The sequence below is a fragment of the Durio zibethinus genome, chromosome 5, assembly GCF_047325235.1.
Source record: "Durio zibethinus cultivar Kanyao isolate XHJ-2024 chromosome 5, ASM4732523v1, whole genome shotgun sequence".
Taxonomy (NCBI): domain Eukaryota; kingdom Viridiplantae; phylum Streptophyta; class Magnoliopsida; order Malvales; family Malvaceae; genus Durio; species Durio zibethinus.
This window is the reverse complement of record NC_143166.1, coordinates 33125932-33142961: the sequence shown is the minus strand read 5'-3', so window position 1 is coordinate 33142961 and position 17030 is coordinate 33125932. Positions and strand designations below refer to the sequence as shown.

General features: G+C 34.5%; 3 protein-coding genes and 2 pseudogenes across 4 annotated transcripts; 3 read left to right on the top strand and 2 right to left on the bottom strand.

Annotated features, from left to right (window-relative positions):
* Window positions 1-1668: 1668 nt before the first annotated feature.
* LOC111282300 (ubiquitin fusion degradation protein 1 B-like) lies at window positions 1669-4939 on the top strand. The gene is made up of 10 exons (XM_022870327.2): window positions 1669-1848; window positions 2188-2248; window positions 2458-2535; window positions 2701-2725; window positions 2810-2842; window positions 2950-3071; window positions 3204-3334; window positions 3661-3884; window positions 4197-4450; window positions 4578-4939. Exons 2-10 carry the CDS (start codon window positions 2246-2248, stop codon window positions 4671-4673), a joined length of 966 nt encoding a protein of 321 aa, XP_022726062.1. The 5' UTR covers window positions 1669-1848; window positions 2188-2245; the 3' UTR covers window positions 4674-4939.
* Window positions 4940-4994: 55 nt separating this feature from the next.
* On the bottom strand, window positions 4995-8670 carry SULA (NAD(P)-binding Rossmann-fold superfamily protein). Its single transcript, XM_022870326.2, has 13 exons — window positions 8398-8670; window positions 8249-8302; window positions 7980-8055; window positions 7828-7887; window positions 7473-7591; window positions 7006-7050; window positions 6790-6868; window positions 6469-6530; window positions 6295-6397; window positions 5861-5921; window positions 5609-5679; window positions 5349-5488; window positions 4995-5235 (listed from the first exon to the last, which is right to left on the bottom strand). Exons 1-13 carry the CDS (start codon window positions 8476-8478, stop codon window positions 5134-5136), a joined length of 1053 nt encoding a protein of 350 aa, XP_022726061.2. The 5' UTR covers window positions 8479-8670; the 3' UTR covers window positions 4995-5133.
* Window positions 8671-8825: 155 nt separating this feature from the next.
* LOC111282389 (small ribosomal subunit protein bTHXm pseudogene) lies at window positions 8826-9348 on the top strand (annotated as a pseudogene).
* Window positions 9349-9487: 139 nt separating this feature from the next.
* Window positions 9488-11891, bottom strand: LOC111282388 (uncharacterized). 2 transcript variants are annotated; one of them, XM_089761260.1, is made up of 2 exons: window positions 11089-11891; window positions 9488-10570 (listed from the first exon to the last, which is right to left on the bottom strand). In XM_089761260.1, exons 1-2 carry the CDS (start codon window positions 11393-11395, stop codon window positions 10320-10322), a joined length of 558 nt encoding a protein of 185 aa, XP_089617386.1. In that variant the 5' UTR covers window positions 11396-11891; the 3' UTR covers window positions 9488-10319. The 2 variants fall into 2 exon arrangements, with proteins under 2 accessions (XP_089617386.1, XP_022726187.1); XM_022870452.2 differs by having other exon boundaries at window positions 9488-10564; window positions 11089-11884.
* Window positions 11892-13421: 1530 nt separating this feature from the next.
* LOC111281686 (respiratory burst oxidase homolog protein C-like) lies at window positions 13422-16040 on the top strand (annotated as a pseudogene).
* Window positions 16041-17030: the final 990 nt, after the last annotated feature.

Sequence of the window (17030 nt, the reverse complement as noted above, 5' to 3'; positions counted from 1 at the left end):
ATAGGTAATTTGACTTTGGATGCTTATCCATCCATCTTGTGCTTTGCTTTCAATTTTAACCAGAGCTGTTTCACTTTATTCTTCATGATGATTTGAAAATATTCTGAGAGAATAAAGAAAGCATTCGTGAACAGATAAAATCAAGAAAAAAGTAACGAAAATTTCTCTTTTCTGTGAGTAGTAAGCCAGATTTGTAAAGAGTTGAATTGTTATTATCTTTGTAAAATATAAGCTTTGATCATTTCTATGATAATTTAGGCATGACTTGGCTGCTTGGTGAGAGCTTTTTAATTGGTTCGGGGTATGCGTTTTATGATTAAATTATTTGTGAGAAGATTCTTTATCACTCATCTTAATAAGACTTGGTTCGATACTTGTTCAAAGAAAGAAGAAATGAATAATTTAGACAGAAAAAAGGTACTAGTACAATAATAATTCATTTCTGTCAAATCTAAGATAAACAAGTTGCTACCTACCAGAATTATTGGAGATTACTTTAAAATGGAATTGGCATAACATAACCAAAATGAAGATTCAGTAACATATTATGATGATTGATTGTTAACTGAATAGAACTTTTTTGGCATGCTCTGACATCCAAACATGGACCAAGGGGGGGGTAGATTGTCATGTCCTGAATGACTACTTTTTTTCAAGTTCAGTAGCTCTTTTGCAGACACACAGCAAGAGCACAATCTTACATGTCGATTTGCTTGGATGTTTTTTAGCTGGAATCAATGTACTTGTTACTGTTTTACCATACTTTCTAGTAGAATGTCATATATTAGAATCGATGAAGATAGATTTGCCCAGAATATTAATGATTTTACAGTTGAATTTGATAGCAGATACATAAATCAGGGGGAGGTGGGTGCTGCTTCTGGCATCATGATTCATAGCATTGAATCGAATTAAGAATGTATAGATATTAGATTCTTTCAGATTGTAAAGATATTTGATTCTTGCCAAGTGGTATGCTGAATCCATGGAGTTGTGCCTCTAGGTCACACACAAGTAGAGCAATGAGGTGGGGCTCTTAACATTTGGAATATTTAACAAATTTGATTGACATTGGCTGGAATTGGGCATATCACAAAGTAACAAGAAGAGAGGGATGCAGATGCCTCCTGATTTAGGGTTTTGTACCTATTATATTCACTTAATTGATATCTCTAACAACACATTCCAACAGTTAAAACTTAAATGTTCATATTAGGAATTCCTATTTCAAATCATGAGATTGAGTGGATTTGTGATATCAGAAATTTTTTTTTTTTACGAAAAAATATCGTAATCTGAAAATAAATATATAAATTAAATATCATCTTAATTACATATATCAAATGGATTAAGTTCAAATTTTGTTATCTCTCGATATCTAATCCAACATCACGCATATTGTTAACAGAATGTTGAATTTTTTACATGATCGAAAATATGGATAAAAAATATCACACATAGCCAAGAAAAAGCCAAAATTTCGTAGGAAAATATGGAATAATGCAATTTGCTGGCTGATTTTGGATTGAAATACCCTTTCCAAGCTTCGGCATTTTAATTCATTGGGCATCTTAACTGTTATAGGCCCAAAAGTTGTATGATCTGTGTTTTGCGTTAGGCCCCAAAGGGAATTTCTTTATTTTTTTCAGTAGTTAAAATGGATCATAATAATTTAATTCTTTTAAATGAATACGTGGCGGAATATGATGGTGGCATGCAAAAAACGCAGTTAAAGCGCATCTTAGGCGATTCCCCACTTGACGTAATCTTGCCTCTTCTTCACTACCAGTTTTCCCTCACCGATCAACACTCCTAAAGAACGTCTCTCTCTCTCTCTCTATCTCTCAGGTATTTATATTTTCTTCTTTCAATTACTCTTTTATCTGTTTGAATTTAGGCTTAAGATCTGTTCGTTTTTGCCTTTTGCTTTCGATAATGGACAGAATTAACTGGCTGACAACTGAATTAAGAGGAAAAAAGTTTCAATTTTGGTTCAAAAATACGAGCTTTACAGTTCAAAGTTTTTTTTTTAAAATTTTTTGTTGATTTTATTTGCTGTTCTTTCGATTCTAAAGAGAAAGAATTGTAGAAATTGTGCATATTAATGTTTTTGACCATTATTCTTAATTTTAGTGAATTAGGTTATATTTTTTTTATAATTTGATCAATTTGATCTTCTTCTTGTAGGGAACTAGGGAACTTGAACAATAAGTTATCTGGTTTGACCGTTTATCAGCATTACAAGATGGTAAGTTTTACATTACCTTTTTTTCACTGTTTCTATTATCTAGTGTTAATGAATGCGGTTTAGGGTAATGGGTAGCTTTCAATGTTGTTTTTTGTGACATTGGAATTTTTATTAACTCAATCAGTAAGTTTTGAAATTTGGATTACAATAGATGCGAGATGACAGTACATACTAGTAATTTTTAATGTATCCTTTGCTTGATTTCACAGTTTTTCGGTGGATATGGTTATCATGGGACATCATTTGAGCAGAGTTACCGATGTTACCCTGCATCTTTCATTGAAAAGGTTTGAAAAGTAGAATGTTTTTTTATCTTGTCTGTCATTAGTTTGGAAAACCTATCATCTTGATTTGTTATTTGTAAGGTATATGATCTCTAATCCTGCAAATTTTTTAGTTTTCTTACCTTTCTAATGGTTGTGATCCTATAATTTTTCCTTGTTTTCCTGCAGCCACAAATTGAAAGTGGTGATAAAAGTAAGTTTTCATAGCTTTAGTTGTGCAATATGTTCCTTTTGCCGTGCAACTTCCTAATATATATTTTTTTCATTGTTGTTTCAGTTATAATGCCTCCGTCAGCCCTTGATCGCTTAGGTAGTTGTTTTAATTGTGGCATTAATTTAACTTGTGTAATTAGTCTTGGTTCCTCCCGAGTCATGACCTTATCATCCAGAATGCTAATGTGTTACTAAATTATGCAGCATCTCTGCATATTGATTATCCAATGTTGTTTGAGCTTCGGAATGATACTGCTGAGCGTGCCTCTCACTGTGGAGTACTAGAGTTTATTGCAGAAGAAGGCATGATCTATATGCCATATTGGGTAGGCAATGCATCTTTTGGTTTGTATGTGCTTCACTTTAGTAGTATTGTGGCATTGCTTAGGTCCACTGAATCTAAGAAATCTTCTACTTATCTGACTTATGCCACGTTGTTTTCAATGGTTTTCATGTAGATGATGGAGAATTTGCTCCTACAAGAGGGAGATATTGTGAGGGTGAAAAATGTAACTCTTCCAAAGGGAACATATGTTAAATTGCAACCCCACACGAAGGACTTTCTGGATATTTCAAACCCCAAAGCTATGTGAGTGGGTTGTTTTTGAAGATATGTATGCTTGATTCTTTGATATTTGATGTTCAGCTAAGAAGGGAATTTTCAAAATTGAGACGGGTGTTGTCATCAATTCATATACTGTATCATATATGTTGACAATTTTGTGTAATTTAGCTTCATGTAAGCCAAATGAGTTTCTGTATTTGGCTGTGAGGAACGTAGCTCCTTGAATCTGTGTTTTTGTTTCGTGCCATATAATTTAGCTATTATGGACTTTTTCTTCTTACTCTACTTGTTGCTCTCCAAGTTGATTTAGGTATCTCACTTTATATTTGACTTTTCTTTTTATTATGCAGCTTAGAGACAACACTGAGGAATTATTCCTGTTTAACCACTGGGGACAGTATTATGGTGGCATATAATAATAAGAAGTATTACATAGATATCATCGAGACAAAGCCATCCAATGCAATAAGTATCATTGAGACAGACTGTGAGGTGGATTTTGCTCCTCCCCTGGATTACAAGGAACCAGAAAGGCCTGCTATACCCCGTTCTTCAAGCACGGCACTGTCTCAAGGTGAAAAGCTAATTTCTTTGCTAGAAACCATGACTGGTTTATCTTGCTCTTAACTCATTGTTCAGGATTTGAGTGGTTTATCTTAATGTTAGTTTTGCTTCTTCTTTTTTTTTTTTTAAGGTTTTTTGGGTACAATTTTATGTTTCTAAAACTATGCTTGTTATGATGTTTTTTCTCGCCATGTTTGGATCTCTGTAGACTAGTGAGATATCTAGAAAGACACACCTGTGTAGGCTAGTTGACTCAAGTTCATGATAGATCTTAGTGATGGTTTATGTTCTGTTCTAAGAAAAACCATCTTTGTTCCTTCAGTTGAAGAAGCTCCTGCTGAGGCTGAACCAAAGTTCAGTGCCTTTACTGGTACAGGAAGACGCTTGGATGGGAAGCCTCTGAAGGAGCAGCCTCCACCAGTATCTTTGTCTGGGTCCAAAGGCAAGGGACCTGCTGTTAGAAATGGGAATGATAGCCGACCTTCTTTAGGATCTAGTTCGCAAACTACTGCACGCCAGGCTCATGGCAAGCTTGTATTTGGATCAAATGTCAACCGTCCTAAGGAAACAAAACAGGTACTCAGCATTTTTGCATCATCTTCCTTTTGCCAAATTGCTTACCATTACCTATCATATGTTGTTTTTTATTTTTTTATTTATGAAAAAATGAAGATATAAGATAGTTATTTCTATGATTTTGCAGGAATCTGGAAAAGAGTCTAAACAGGAGCAGCCTCAAAAGAAGGAAGATCCGAAGTTCAAGCCATTTACAGGTAGAAAGTTCTCATTAAAGGGTTGATCAAATTAATCCGCAATATGTTGTCTTTCGTGGGTCTTCGTCGATGAAGAAAAGCAACAGAATTATATATTCATCTTCAATGACAGAACTGTAGGTTCTCGTGTCAAAATGAAGAAGTGAAACCCAAACTTTTGTTCCATTCTGTTGTGAATCTTAAGATTTAAGAGCACAGAAAGAGGATCTTAAAATCAACCTGCTATAATTTGCACTTGTATTTGACGACTGTTGATCTGTTTTTTTATTCAGCATTCTGTTGATTTCCGGAATTTCAGTGTTTAACTGCAGTGGTGCATTCTTGTTCAATTGAAAAGCAGCAGAAAATCAAAAGCTTCCAACTGGGTGATTCTTTAAGGCAGAAAGAAAAAATTCAGTGATTCTATTGGTAGCTATGGGTTATACCTCTACCAAAAAACATTAAAAAAAAAAAAAAAGAATACGACGACGCATCTATCTTGTAGTCTTAGGAAAGAATGGATTTGAGGGCATCCTTGACGTAAGGGTACTTAAATGGGAAACCCAACTCCTTGGCTTTAGCAGGAAGCACCTTTTGACCCTCCAGAACCTGCAATAAATCCAATTGTCTTGGATGAATGGAGTTACAGAAGAAACAAAAAAAAAAAAAAAAAGGGAAAAGAAAGGAAACGGAAGAACAGGGAGAGTAAGGAAAACACCTACCACTGAAGCACCTTCCCCTAGTACTGCCTTGAGGGCAAAGTCTGGCACAGGTAGCCATGATGGTCGGCCCATGACATTTCCCAATTGATCACACATCTCTGACAATCGAACAGGGTTTGGTGCAGTTCCATTTATAACTCCTGAGATTTTGGTAAACAAAAGGAGGATGAACATATGGAAAAAGTCAAAGAGCATAATAAATACACTCTTATATGGAAAACAAGAACAATGATCTAGTTGATGAATGGAAGAATATACACCTCTATAAGATGGATTGGATAAAGCTTCATATATTAAGTTCACTATGTCCTCCAAGTGAATCCAGGAAAACCTGTATAAGAAGAAATATAACCAACAATATGACATGCAAAAGCAATATGAGCAGAAGGAAAGAAATCAACAAGTCAATTTCAACAATGATTCCACATCCTCGGGAGATTCTCAAATTATTTAAGCATTTTAATAGCAAATTGATGATTTAATGGTGCCTTAGCATGCAGATGATAGCCTACCATTGCTGTCCAGAGCCCAAAGGTCCTCCAGCAAACATCATGAAGAGAGGGATCATTTTAGCTGCAAAGGCTCAAAGATGTAAGATAGAAAGACTTGATTCTAATTTCTTTAAAGTTGATGAAACTGAATATGTACATAATCTCAAATTAAAAAGAAAGAATATGCATATTGTGTTCTTTGAGATTTGATCAACCTATGCAGCTGAAAAGAAAAACTTTTTAAAGTAACCAGCTGAATGCATAAAGCATTCTTTTATCTGGGCCAAATTAAAAACACTATAATGGCTTTGATTTTGTTCAGAAATCATATCTTGATTTTACTAGTAATAAGTAAATAAGACTAACTAGATTGGCTGAGACCCCAATTGATTTTAATTATAACAGGCATGTGCGTGGGGGTGAGAGAGAGAGAGAACAAAGAACATCAGCCATACCTAGAGCACCACCATCTTTGCCAAGTACCACTCCAATGCGGATAAGTGCTAATCTTACATCCTTATTTACTTTAAGCGCTGTTGCCTCCCATTCTCTACAAACCTGAACAAATAAATTGCATTAGTAAATCGCAACAACAGAGCTCAGCTGAGTAATCATTTTCTTTTCCTTACCTCAGCTAAGTAATCATTTCCTGATGGACTGCTCTCATCAAATACTCGTGTTTCACTTGTGCCTAAGCAATAAGCATTAAGGAAAGAGAAACAGGTGAAATTACGCCTATTAGAGGAGCCAGTTGCAGCTAAAGTTTACAGCATTTAATTGCTCATAGGATCAATTCTCATGCAGGAAATGGACTGTGTTCCACACCTTAAAAACCTTATGGATGTATGGATAAATGCGTGTTTGTGTAAGTAAATAAAAAAGTTGGCCATCCTAGATCAGTGCTTCATGACAGGATAGGGAAAAAAGGGGAAATTGTAATAGATACAAACCATAATAACCAACGGCTGTTGCACTAACCAACACAGTAGGCTGAACTCCTTGAGGTGAATTATTTATTAAATCTACAACCTTTCAAAATCAACAAAAATGGGCAGTGGAAAAACAGTTAAGAGGTTACAGAAAGACATTGCTTTAAAAAGAACAAGAAAGATCTTTCAAGTGCTTCCAACTCACAGAGAGTAACAATAAAAATGATAAAGACTAACCTTTGAAGTGACTCTGATCCTGCTTTGCTTAATTTCCTTTTTAATCTGCAATACAGTTAAAGAATAATGGATTTATACAGGATTTAAGGATGTATGAGAAGATATCCATTTGAATAGTGATGTACAGAGACCTAACTGATAGAAAGTGTAATTGATGCTTAATTTAAGTGTTGTCGAACACTGAAGAAATGTCAATATCTGCTGCATCACTTAGCAGATGTCATCAATCAAATGAGTGTGTGTGCGTGTGCATCAGGCTGAGAATTCTGTATCCTTGCATTGTCTGAAACCTTTGATTAAAAGAAAAAAAAAAAGAAATAGAAGGAAAAATCTAGGTGTCACTCATGCAGGAATATGATAGCAAATCAAACATTAGACACAGCTTCTTCCCTCCTGGGCTAAAATGTTTGTGTCTATCTAGCAACATAATACTAAAACTAAGATGAAAGATATTCTTCTAAACCAACCTCGGGAGACCATCTTGTGCTTATGGGCATTCCAGCCAAATTTACAACAGCATTTGATCCTTCAATGCAATCCTTCCACCCTGCCTCCTCTGCAATTATGATTCCTGGGAAGTTCTTCACTGCAAATGCCAAGAAGAACAAAAACAATTAAGGTTTAAGAGGGAAAAAAGACATGTAAGTACATTCATGTCTATGCATAAGTGTTACGTATGTGTATATGTACATCTGCATGTATGTATTGTATGCTTGCTTTAGACTCTCAAAGGTTCACCCTTTTCTGCCAATAAAATTTCTATTATCTTCTCCCTGTAGAAAGCAATTAGAGCAAAAACAAAAGTACTCATTACCTTCTTACCCGGAAATATTAACTCTGCTTTGGATTTAGAGCGTGTCAAGACACAAACATTATGGTTGTCTGCATTTCAATTATATTAAAGTCAAGTTGTGGCTAAAAAATCTGAAACAAGTTAAATATAAAAGAAGTCTTCAATTTATAACTATAGTTACCTGCATGCAGTCTTTGCACCAATCTTTTACCTATAAAACCTGTAGCTCCTGTCACTGATACAGCCATCTGATTATCCTACAACAATCTACAAAGAGTCAACAAAATCTCCAAGGAACGTAATTGATCCAACATGACAAATTGACAACACCCAACATGACCATGAAGCCTTATCACATTTGTGGCCCCTGAAATGTAATAGTTCCCAAATCTTGGGAGACAAAAAAAATTGCTTTGAAGTTAATAGAAGTGAGCATTTGTTAGAACAAACCCTTTGGGACGGAGCAGCTCCACAAAAAACCCTGAATCTATTAGTCTCACCCACCTAAAAGAACACAAAAAAAAGACAAAGAACTACTACTTAAAAGCAAAAAGAATGTATGATAAAAGAAGAGGAAATAAGGTGAATTTTGGGCTTACAGAGAAAGATTGAGGGATGTGAAGAGAAGAAGAGATGAAATGAGTCCATGAAAGAGAAGTGGGACTGCAAAACACCACCATTTTCGTGGGTTTTCTGTTCCAAGGAAACTCTCCCAGTTACAGTCAGGCTGTTAGCTTAAAGCCTGAGAGGAAGACGAGGTAACTTAGTGTGATTAGAAACACACACCAAAGATGCTCATGTTTAATTGGGAGCCACTCAAGCCACAGCAAACTAAATCCCATCTCCATCACCCGTTTCCTGTTCTGGACTCTGGACTAAAGCTCAACATTTTTCTTGAATTGTTCTCAACCGGGAAAAATAGTCATGAAGAAAAAAATTACACATTTTCATTGGCCCAAAGCAAATCTCCAATCCCTGAAACCTTTGGTCTGGAAGGTTCATTTTTGGACCCAGGCTCTGGAATGAATAATATTTGGACACAGGCTTGTTCTAATGAGCCCAACTAAAAGCAACAAGAAGCCCATTAAGGAATAAATGATTATAGGCTTCTGTTGTCAGCCTCCGTCTATGGTAATGAGAGGTTGCCAGCAGAAGCAGAAACAAGGATATGGCGATGATGCAGTGGTGTGGCGTAGTAGCAAGGAGAGTTATGATGACGCAGCGGCCTTCTCTAACATCTGCTTCGCCGAGTGGGGTAGCGGCGGGAGTGCCGATCCTATGCGGCAGGGGTGACAAGAAGACAAAGAAAGGAAAGAGATTTAAAGGATCGTATGGGAACGCCAGACCAAAGAAGGAGAAGAAGATAGAGCGTATCAAGGATAAGGTCGAGGTTCCCAGGTCCACCCCTTCGCCTCTGCCTTTCAAGCTCATCTAAAAAATTCTTTGTCTTCAAAAAAACTATCCTTTTTCTCTTTGTAAAAGCTTTAGCTTTTGTAAAAGCTGTAATAATAAAGCTAAAATTTCTCTATGGTTATGAAATTTTTGTACAATTTTATGGTTTTTTTATGAGTTTTAGGCATGGGTTCCAAACTCTTTTTTGAGAAATTTCAAAGCTTACTTTTTGTGGCCTCATTTTAGAAGTGAAAAGCTGCTAACTGCTGTCACTGGTTCACACCTTAAATTATTACTAAAACAGAACATGTTGCACAGTCTTTCAAAGATGCGGATTAGAATGGTTGAACAAACCTTGAATAGATAGCATCTAGATTGAATGCTTTTGGATTCAGTAGACTTGCTGCTCATGAGTTCAAACTGGAATTTTTGAGTGTCATGATTTTTATGGTTTGGTTAGTTCTTTGACTAAAAACCAAAAGCTGAATTGCACCTAAATCCTGGTGTGGAAACTTGGTACGTAATTTATGGTTTTAGGATTTACAAGGTTATGGCTTGTTATTGGAGATCTGATCTGGATTTTATGTACACTAAATGGAAGGATATGAATTTGATGCATGTCCCTGGTATAATTGAAGGGCTTAGTCTTCATATGCAGCATCAGATAGTGTTAACATAAAGCATGGTCTTGCAAATTCAAATAATTGACCATGGAGGATATCTCATATCCAGATTTTTGGAAAGGATGTGATTCTGAATACTGCTATACGCATCAACATGGATATATATGTTATTTGTATCACAGGACAAAGAGCACCTGCTGAATCTTAAGTAGAAGAAGAGATGAGAGATCGTTATTCATTTGTGTATTCACAATCCTTGTGCTAAAAATCAGCATTTCCCGTCCGTGCTTCCAAACATTAAATTTGTTATCTTCCACTTTTTTGCCTGTGTATTCTAATTTTGATGAAGCAATTGTGAGTCAGCATCTGCTTGAGAGCTCAAGTTTGCAGCAACTGAATTCTCCTTTAATCTCAGTATTAGTACATGGGAAAAATGCAGCACAAGTAATGTCAAGGAAAACACTTTAACATCTGCTTTACAAGCGTGATGAAAGCCAGTTTCCTTTCTATTCTGAACGGGTCCAAAATTCTAGTACAAGCTCAAGAACAATGGCAAATCCAATGATGAAATAAATTAAGCCAAATAAAATTGTGGTGACTCCAATTGAAACCGTCAGGAGATGATGCTTGCTCTCTCCTGATTCAGTTGCAAGCCTAAATCCGGTGTACATTGCCCACAAGATCACCAACATTGTGATTACAGTTACGAGGGCCTTGGCAATAGCTTTGGAGATCGTCCTTGTCTCCTGCCCTGTTTCTTGGGAGACACAAAGAAAGTAACTTCTCCTATGCAACTAAGCGACAAGCTAAATGTTAACTAGTGCCCAAAGTAAAATCAGGTTGACGTTAGTTAAGCAGATTCCTATTGACTAGGCATTGGGAGGTATTCTTTGAATTTTTTTCTTGATAGAAAAGAGATTACAGTCTATGAACAAAAAAATAAAAAAAAAAGATTACAGTTGCTGAAATTTAAATCAAGCTAAGAGTGATTATATGCACCAATTAAGTCAAGCTTCACCTTCGAGGTTCTTTGAATTTGGTTGGTCTTTCCTTGGCTGACTACTACCAACAGATTTCACCGTGAAAATTTTCTGGCCATGTTCATAAATAACCCCAGGCATTTTGACCTAAATTTCTCAGTTTATACTTTCTGTTCATCCTAGAAATTATCAAGTTCTGTAATATTTTTCCATCATAAGATGTTTTCTCAAAGCCAGATGCATCAAAACAAAACGAACAAAAACAAAAGAAAAGAGTTAAGCACCTTGTTATTACCTTGATGCGTGACAGAGAGCTCTGGCAACTGTTGCGATATATTCAGAAACAGGTCTGCCAGAATGGAAAGTCCGACGATCAGAAACAACAAACCAAAGACCATTGTGGTGATTCCAACATGGAAAGCCCGAGCAGCAACTGCAGTGTACCGCCAAGGTTCCGTCGTCAATTGAAACCCGCAGCAAATGGTCCATAACAGCAATACCATCGTAGCCACAGAGCCTGTTATACGCAACAATGCAGACGTAGCTGTAGCATACCTGCGTTTCATTTTCTTCATCCTCGTCCTGAATTTCTCACCCTCCATTGCAAGAGAAAACAGATAGAAGGCGAACGAAACAGGGAGGAGTTTACTATGACATAAAATTTTGTCTAGGAATCACCAATGTACGTCGAAATTGGAGTCGCTTTTAATCGTTTTCGTTGGCTGATGCCTGTGGTAATGGTTTGAAAAAATGTACTTTTCAATGGGGGGATAGAATAAGAATTTTGCAGGGTGATGATCAAACGAGCTCAAACCCAAGATTTGTCTTGTCAAGGTTGTGAATTGGACGGGATCAAATGTTTATCGTGATATATTTTTTTGCCCCCTCGCATTCACCATTTGCGTAAAGCTTTGTTCCTTTTGTCCGTCGGATTATCGTGTGACCCACCAAATTGCAAAATTTTCAATCATGTTTTTATCACGTTCCATCTGCCAGGGAATACTTGTACATTGTTTGTTTCATGGCGTACAAGGACGTTCTGTCTCGTACAATTAGTTAATGATTTCTTGATGGAAATTCTTCTTTTTGGTCTATTTTTAAGGAGAAGAACAACGAGGTGGGAGCAAGAGTTGTTACTTCCGTTTAAATTTTATTAACTTTCAAGTAATCAAGGATAAGAAGTTTGACACTGACATCGTTGTTAGCCTTACTATTTTTCAATGTCAAACAAAACATCTCGATCAATTTGCCATTGTTAAGCTTTCAAGCCAATACCAAGAAAATAAATTTGATAATTAATATATTTTTATCGTGTTTATTTTATATCAAATATAAATAAAATATAAAATTTTATTATATAATATAAAAATTGTTTTGAGTTAGTTTTAATAAGAATAACTCAATAATGTATTATATCACGATAGGAAGGATAATTTTAGTAAAAATCTTTCAATTATTTCTTTGATTTTCTCAATTGTTTCATTGTTTTTCAAACTTTCCCTTTTTTTTTTAGTTTCTCTTCTTTTTTCTTTTCTTATCTGAGCAATGATATATATATATATATATTAAAAAAATTTGAAAGAAAAAATCAAATAAAAGTAGTGTACAGGTGCTATAAAAGGTAATGATTTTTTTTAGGTGAGTATTTAATTGTTTCTTTGCAAATTATTTTGGTTTTGATGTTACATGTTCTTTAGAAATACAACGATTGTTTTGATTTTCCTAGAGATTTGATTTTGCATGTTCTCTACAAATTTTTTTGGTTTAACCCTTTTAACTCATTAAGATTTCCAGTATTAAGTTTCGTTGAAATTATTATAATGAATGTAATTTGGTTAATTTGATTTCGTCTCATGCAGCCTTCACCAATAACTTTTGATGAAGTATTTTAGTGCATGTTTGATTACATTGATGGATTATTTGTTATGGTCCGCCCTCAAAAGCTCTTATTTATGACTATTGGTGAGTAGTGCTTCTCTTAGATCAAAAGATTTGTTGATATTTTTGACATGCAGATAAAGTGTATTTATACTAATTTGATAATACTAACTTTTTGTTTGGAGTAGTGCTTCTTTTAAATTGAAAGATTTGTGGATATTTTTTACCTGCAAATAAAGTATATTTATACTTATTTGATGATACTAGATTTTTATCTGGAAACTCACGGTAGATGGCATTGCCTCTTAGCTAAAATGAATCAATAACGAAGTAGGTGTTTTAAAGTAGCAAAAGATGCTGCTAAGGCAGTATGTTATCTTATCATTGCTTGGGTTTTTTTTTTTTTTTTTTGTTTCCTATGCTAATCTGTATACTGGATGAAATGGTAGGTCTTAAAAGGATTTTGTTGATATTGGTATTTTATATCTCACACACTTTAATGAAAGAAATTGTCACAACAAAAGAAGCCAATTTGGTAATAATTTTGTTTCTTGCATCGATCTTGCAAATCCCAATTTGCCTTATTTGGTATGTTCTCTATAATGGCCTATCTGAGATTGAACTCTTTATAAATGGGTAATTTTTTTTTCTCATTTTTATTTTCTTTGCATGTTTAGTATACTCTTTTTGCTTTGCATGCAATTTTTTTAGAAAAAAAAAAATTCATATTTGTAGATATGATTATAAACTTCTAATAAAATCACAATCTATAACAATATATAACTTAATATAAAAGTCATCAAGATAATATAATTTAATATAACAATATATAACTTTAAGCATATAAACATCAAGAATAACAATCTATATATTCAATATAGTTATAGACTCTTACTATAATGGCCATCAGTAGTATAATTTATAGGAACTTTAGATTTTCTAGAAGATGAATTTTTTTTATTATGATCATTTTGATGATGGGTTTTCTTTATTATGGCCATTTTAATGTGATTTTGGAGGTTGGTGTTGTTGAACCTTGATGGGTAGGTAAGCAATAGCCACAAAAAGTGGGAGAGAAATATATGCAGTCAAAGGTACTTTTGGGAGTAGGAAAATGAGTAAATATTGTTGATGTTTTAATTCAATGAGAATTGTGTGAATCGATGTAATGGCCAGGAATGGAGTCAAAGGAGTTTGCAGGACTATTGTTTGATGCACTTGCTCTAAAACGAAACATTCAAGGTGATTCAATTGATAAGGCTCACCTAAAAGAGTTTTGGGATCAAATCTCAAATCCAAGTTTCGATGCTAGGCTTCAAACTTTTTTTGACATGTGAATTTGCTATTTTTTTTTCTTTTTAAAACTTTTCATAGATTAATTATTTATCAATAAGCTATACACCTTGCATAGCCTTCAGAGCTTGGTCTTAAATCCAACGGTTAACAAACTGCAAGGTGGATAAAGATACAAATGGAAGAATAACTAAAGATGAAATCAAAGAAGTATGATTAGGTATGTGCTTTGTGTTCTGATAATTTTTTAGTTAGAATTTATCTCATTGTTGGTGTACTTTTACAATTTATTTCATCATTGTTGAATTTTTTTACAAATAATCAATCTCAGTGCATTTGCAAACAAACTCTCCAATATCCAACAACAAGCTAAGGAATATGCAACCTTGATTATGGAAGAATTAGACCTAGACCATCTAGGATACATCATGGTAAATTGAAGCATTTCTTTCACTATTGTTGTTAGCTCTATGCTTACTTTTTAGCTTCAATTCAATGACTATAATTTTTATATTTTAAAGAAATAAACAATTTGAAAATGCTTTTGCTACAAGCACCAAACGAATATGTAAGAGGAGAAAGTCAAAACTTGATAAAATTCTAAGCTAGAAGCTTAAGCCTACATATAACAACAATCCAGTGAGGAGATTTTGCCGCAACACCAAGTATTTCTTGTAGGATAACTAGCAAAAAGCTGGGGTAATGGCTCTATGGATTGGGGTTATGTGTGGCCTATGTACATACAAATATATGGAATATTGAAGGAAGAAAGATGTATTTGAAGTGATGGGGCATTGTGTTTGCTTTGCTAAAGATGTAGCTGAGATACTTAAATTGAATGTGGCTCTAATTTTGCTACCAATCTGTCGTAACACCATCACCTGGTTAAGGAACAAGACAAAATTAGGTGTTGTTGTTCCTTTTAATGACAACTTCAATTTCCTAAAGGTAACAGTGAACATGTGTTCATATATGTTAAGAATATAAGGTTTTAAATTCATTAATGGGGTTTATTTGATTACTTGATTACAAGTGATAGCGGTTGGAATTTCAATTGGGGTTGGCATACATGCAATTTCCCATTTGGCATGTAATTTTCCCCACCTGCTTCTTGCCACTCCTGATAAGTATGAACCAATGATAAAATATTTTGGAGAACCCAAGAGTTATTGGCATTTTGTAAAGCATACAGAAGGAGTAATTGGGATTGTAATTGTGGTTTTAATGGTTTTAGTTTTCACATTAGCTGTGCTTTACTTCAAGCGTGGTAGGATGAACCTTCTCAAGCCTCTCAAGAAGCTAACCGGCTTTAATGCCTTTTGGTACTCTCACCATCTATTTGTTATTGTTTACACTCTCCTTATCATGCATGAAATTAAGCTTTTCTTGACCTAAAAATGGTAAAAAAAAAAAAAAAAAAGGTAAGCGATGATCATGAAATCAAATCCCAACAATTCAACGTTATATATATTAAACATCCCTGTTAACTTGATTCTTTTGGAAATGACAGACATGGATGTACTTGGTAGTTTCAGTTATCCTTTATTTATGTGAAAAATTTACCAGGCTGCTTAGACGAGCATTGAGGCTGTTACAATATAGAAGGTAAGCAATTTCTCATTTTACATAATCCAATGCAATATTTAACTTCTTGGGTTAGAAAAATAAAATTCAATAGGATTTTTATTTCTATCATTGAAATCTTTATATGGCTGTTTATCCTGAAAATGTACTAGCACCTCACATGTCAAAGCCTCATGGATTCAGATACAAGAGTGAACAATACATGTTTGTCAATTGTGCTATGGTGTTTCCATTCCAATGGTAAGCCTTAGCCTTCAAATTCAAAATATGGGTTCAACATATCCTGTAATTGGTTTTTTTTTTAACCCTAAACAAACACTGTTAAAGGGATACTTTTGTTTTTAGCATAATGATCACATAGGAACCTACAGGCACCCATTTTTTATTACTTTCGCCCCTGGAGATGACTATCTCAGTGTTCATATTAGGACTCTGGGTGATGGGATGGGACAACTCAATACCATATTCTCTCAGAGGTACATATTAATATAATTTTTACTCTCTTTTTTTCAACCATTCTAATGTCAAACTTATAAAATAACTTAAAATTTTGATTTTAATTTGATGCAATTATCTTTATGTTATCTTTCATTTTAATAACTAACAATTTTATTAACATGAGTAAAATAAACCCACAGTATTGTACGAATCTTCTCTTTAATTATATATAAAATTTAAATCAATATGTTAAACATAAAACACATTTTTTTTTAATTTTTATCAAATTCATATAATTTTTAATAAAATTTTTAACTGTGTCATTTCTTTTAGTATCTATTTTAAAATTAATATATCTGCAAAAGAAGGAAAGACTTGCTACCAACAACCATGCAAGTAACCTTGACTAGGTTTCCTTCGAATTTTCCCTTTTCACTTTGTCATTCAGCCTGAACCTTGACTAGGTTCCCACACGTTTCTTAATGCTAATTAAATATCCGTTCCTAACAATAGCAAATTGTAACGGGCACCCTTGATCGAAATGTCTCCAATGGCCCAATTGCCAACGGCATGCAGTAGCCAGAAAGACAAAAGATGCATATAAAATTTAGAGAAAAATAGTTTATCACAAGAAGTATTGATGATCATCATACTTCTATGCCAGGTCAACAAGCATTTGGTACCTTAAATCTGAGCAATGATCTTATACAAAAAACCAGAGACACTGCAATTAGTACAAAGAAGCATCAACAGAGATGTTATTCAAGCTTCATCTCATTTCACTTGAATGAATGCAAAGTAGTTGCTGCTATCAATCGCTCATTATGGTCAAGGATCCTCCAGACCTGCATCAACCAAAAAATAAAAGTTCAACATTAAAGAAATAGCCAAATGGGGAGGGCAGGGGAAAGAGACTCTTTTAATCACTATCTGCATGGGATTTTCTCATCAGAGAGGATGCTTTGGGGGAGGATTGGAACCTTATTGAAAACATCATTCAAATTTGGGAAGAGACTAACATGTAAAATATCATCCCATAGATTT

Bases quoted from the DNA above. Each gene is read 5' to 3' on its own strand.
- LOC111282300 (XM_022870327.2), top strand. The intron at 2,536-2,700 runs GTTTGAAAAGTA...GTTTTCCTGCAG, and splicing joins CTGCATCTTTCATTGAAAAG to CCACAAATTGAAAGTGGTGA. The intron at 3,885-4,196 runs GTGAAAAGCTAA...TTGTTCCTTCAG, and splicing joins AAGCACGGCACTGTCTCAAG to TTGAAGAAGCTCCTGCTGAG.
- SULA (XM_022870326.2), bottom strand. From the start codon at position 8,478: ATGGTGGTGTTTTGCAGTCCCACTTCTCTTTCATGGACTCATTTCATC. The intron at 6,869-7,005 runs GTTAGTCTTTAT...TGATTTTGAAAG, and splicing joins GGATCAGAGTCACTTCAAAG to GTTGTAGATTTAATAAATAA. The intron at 6,531-6,789 runs GTTTGTATCTAT...CTTATTGCTTAG, and splicing joins AACAGCCGTTGGTTATTATG to GCACAAGTGAAACACGAGTA.
- LOC111282388 (XM_089761260.1), bottom strand. From the start codon at position 11,395: ATGGAGGGTGAGAAATTCAGGACGAGGATGAAGAAAATGAAACGCAGG. The intron at 10,571-11,088 runs GTAATAACAAGG...GTGTCTCCCAAG, and splicing joins GCTCTCTGTCACGCATCAAG to AAACAGGGCAGGAGACAAGG.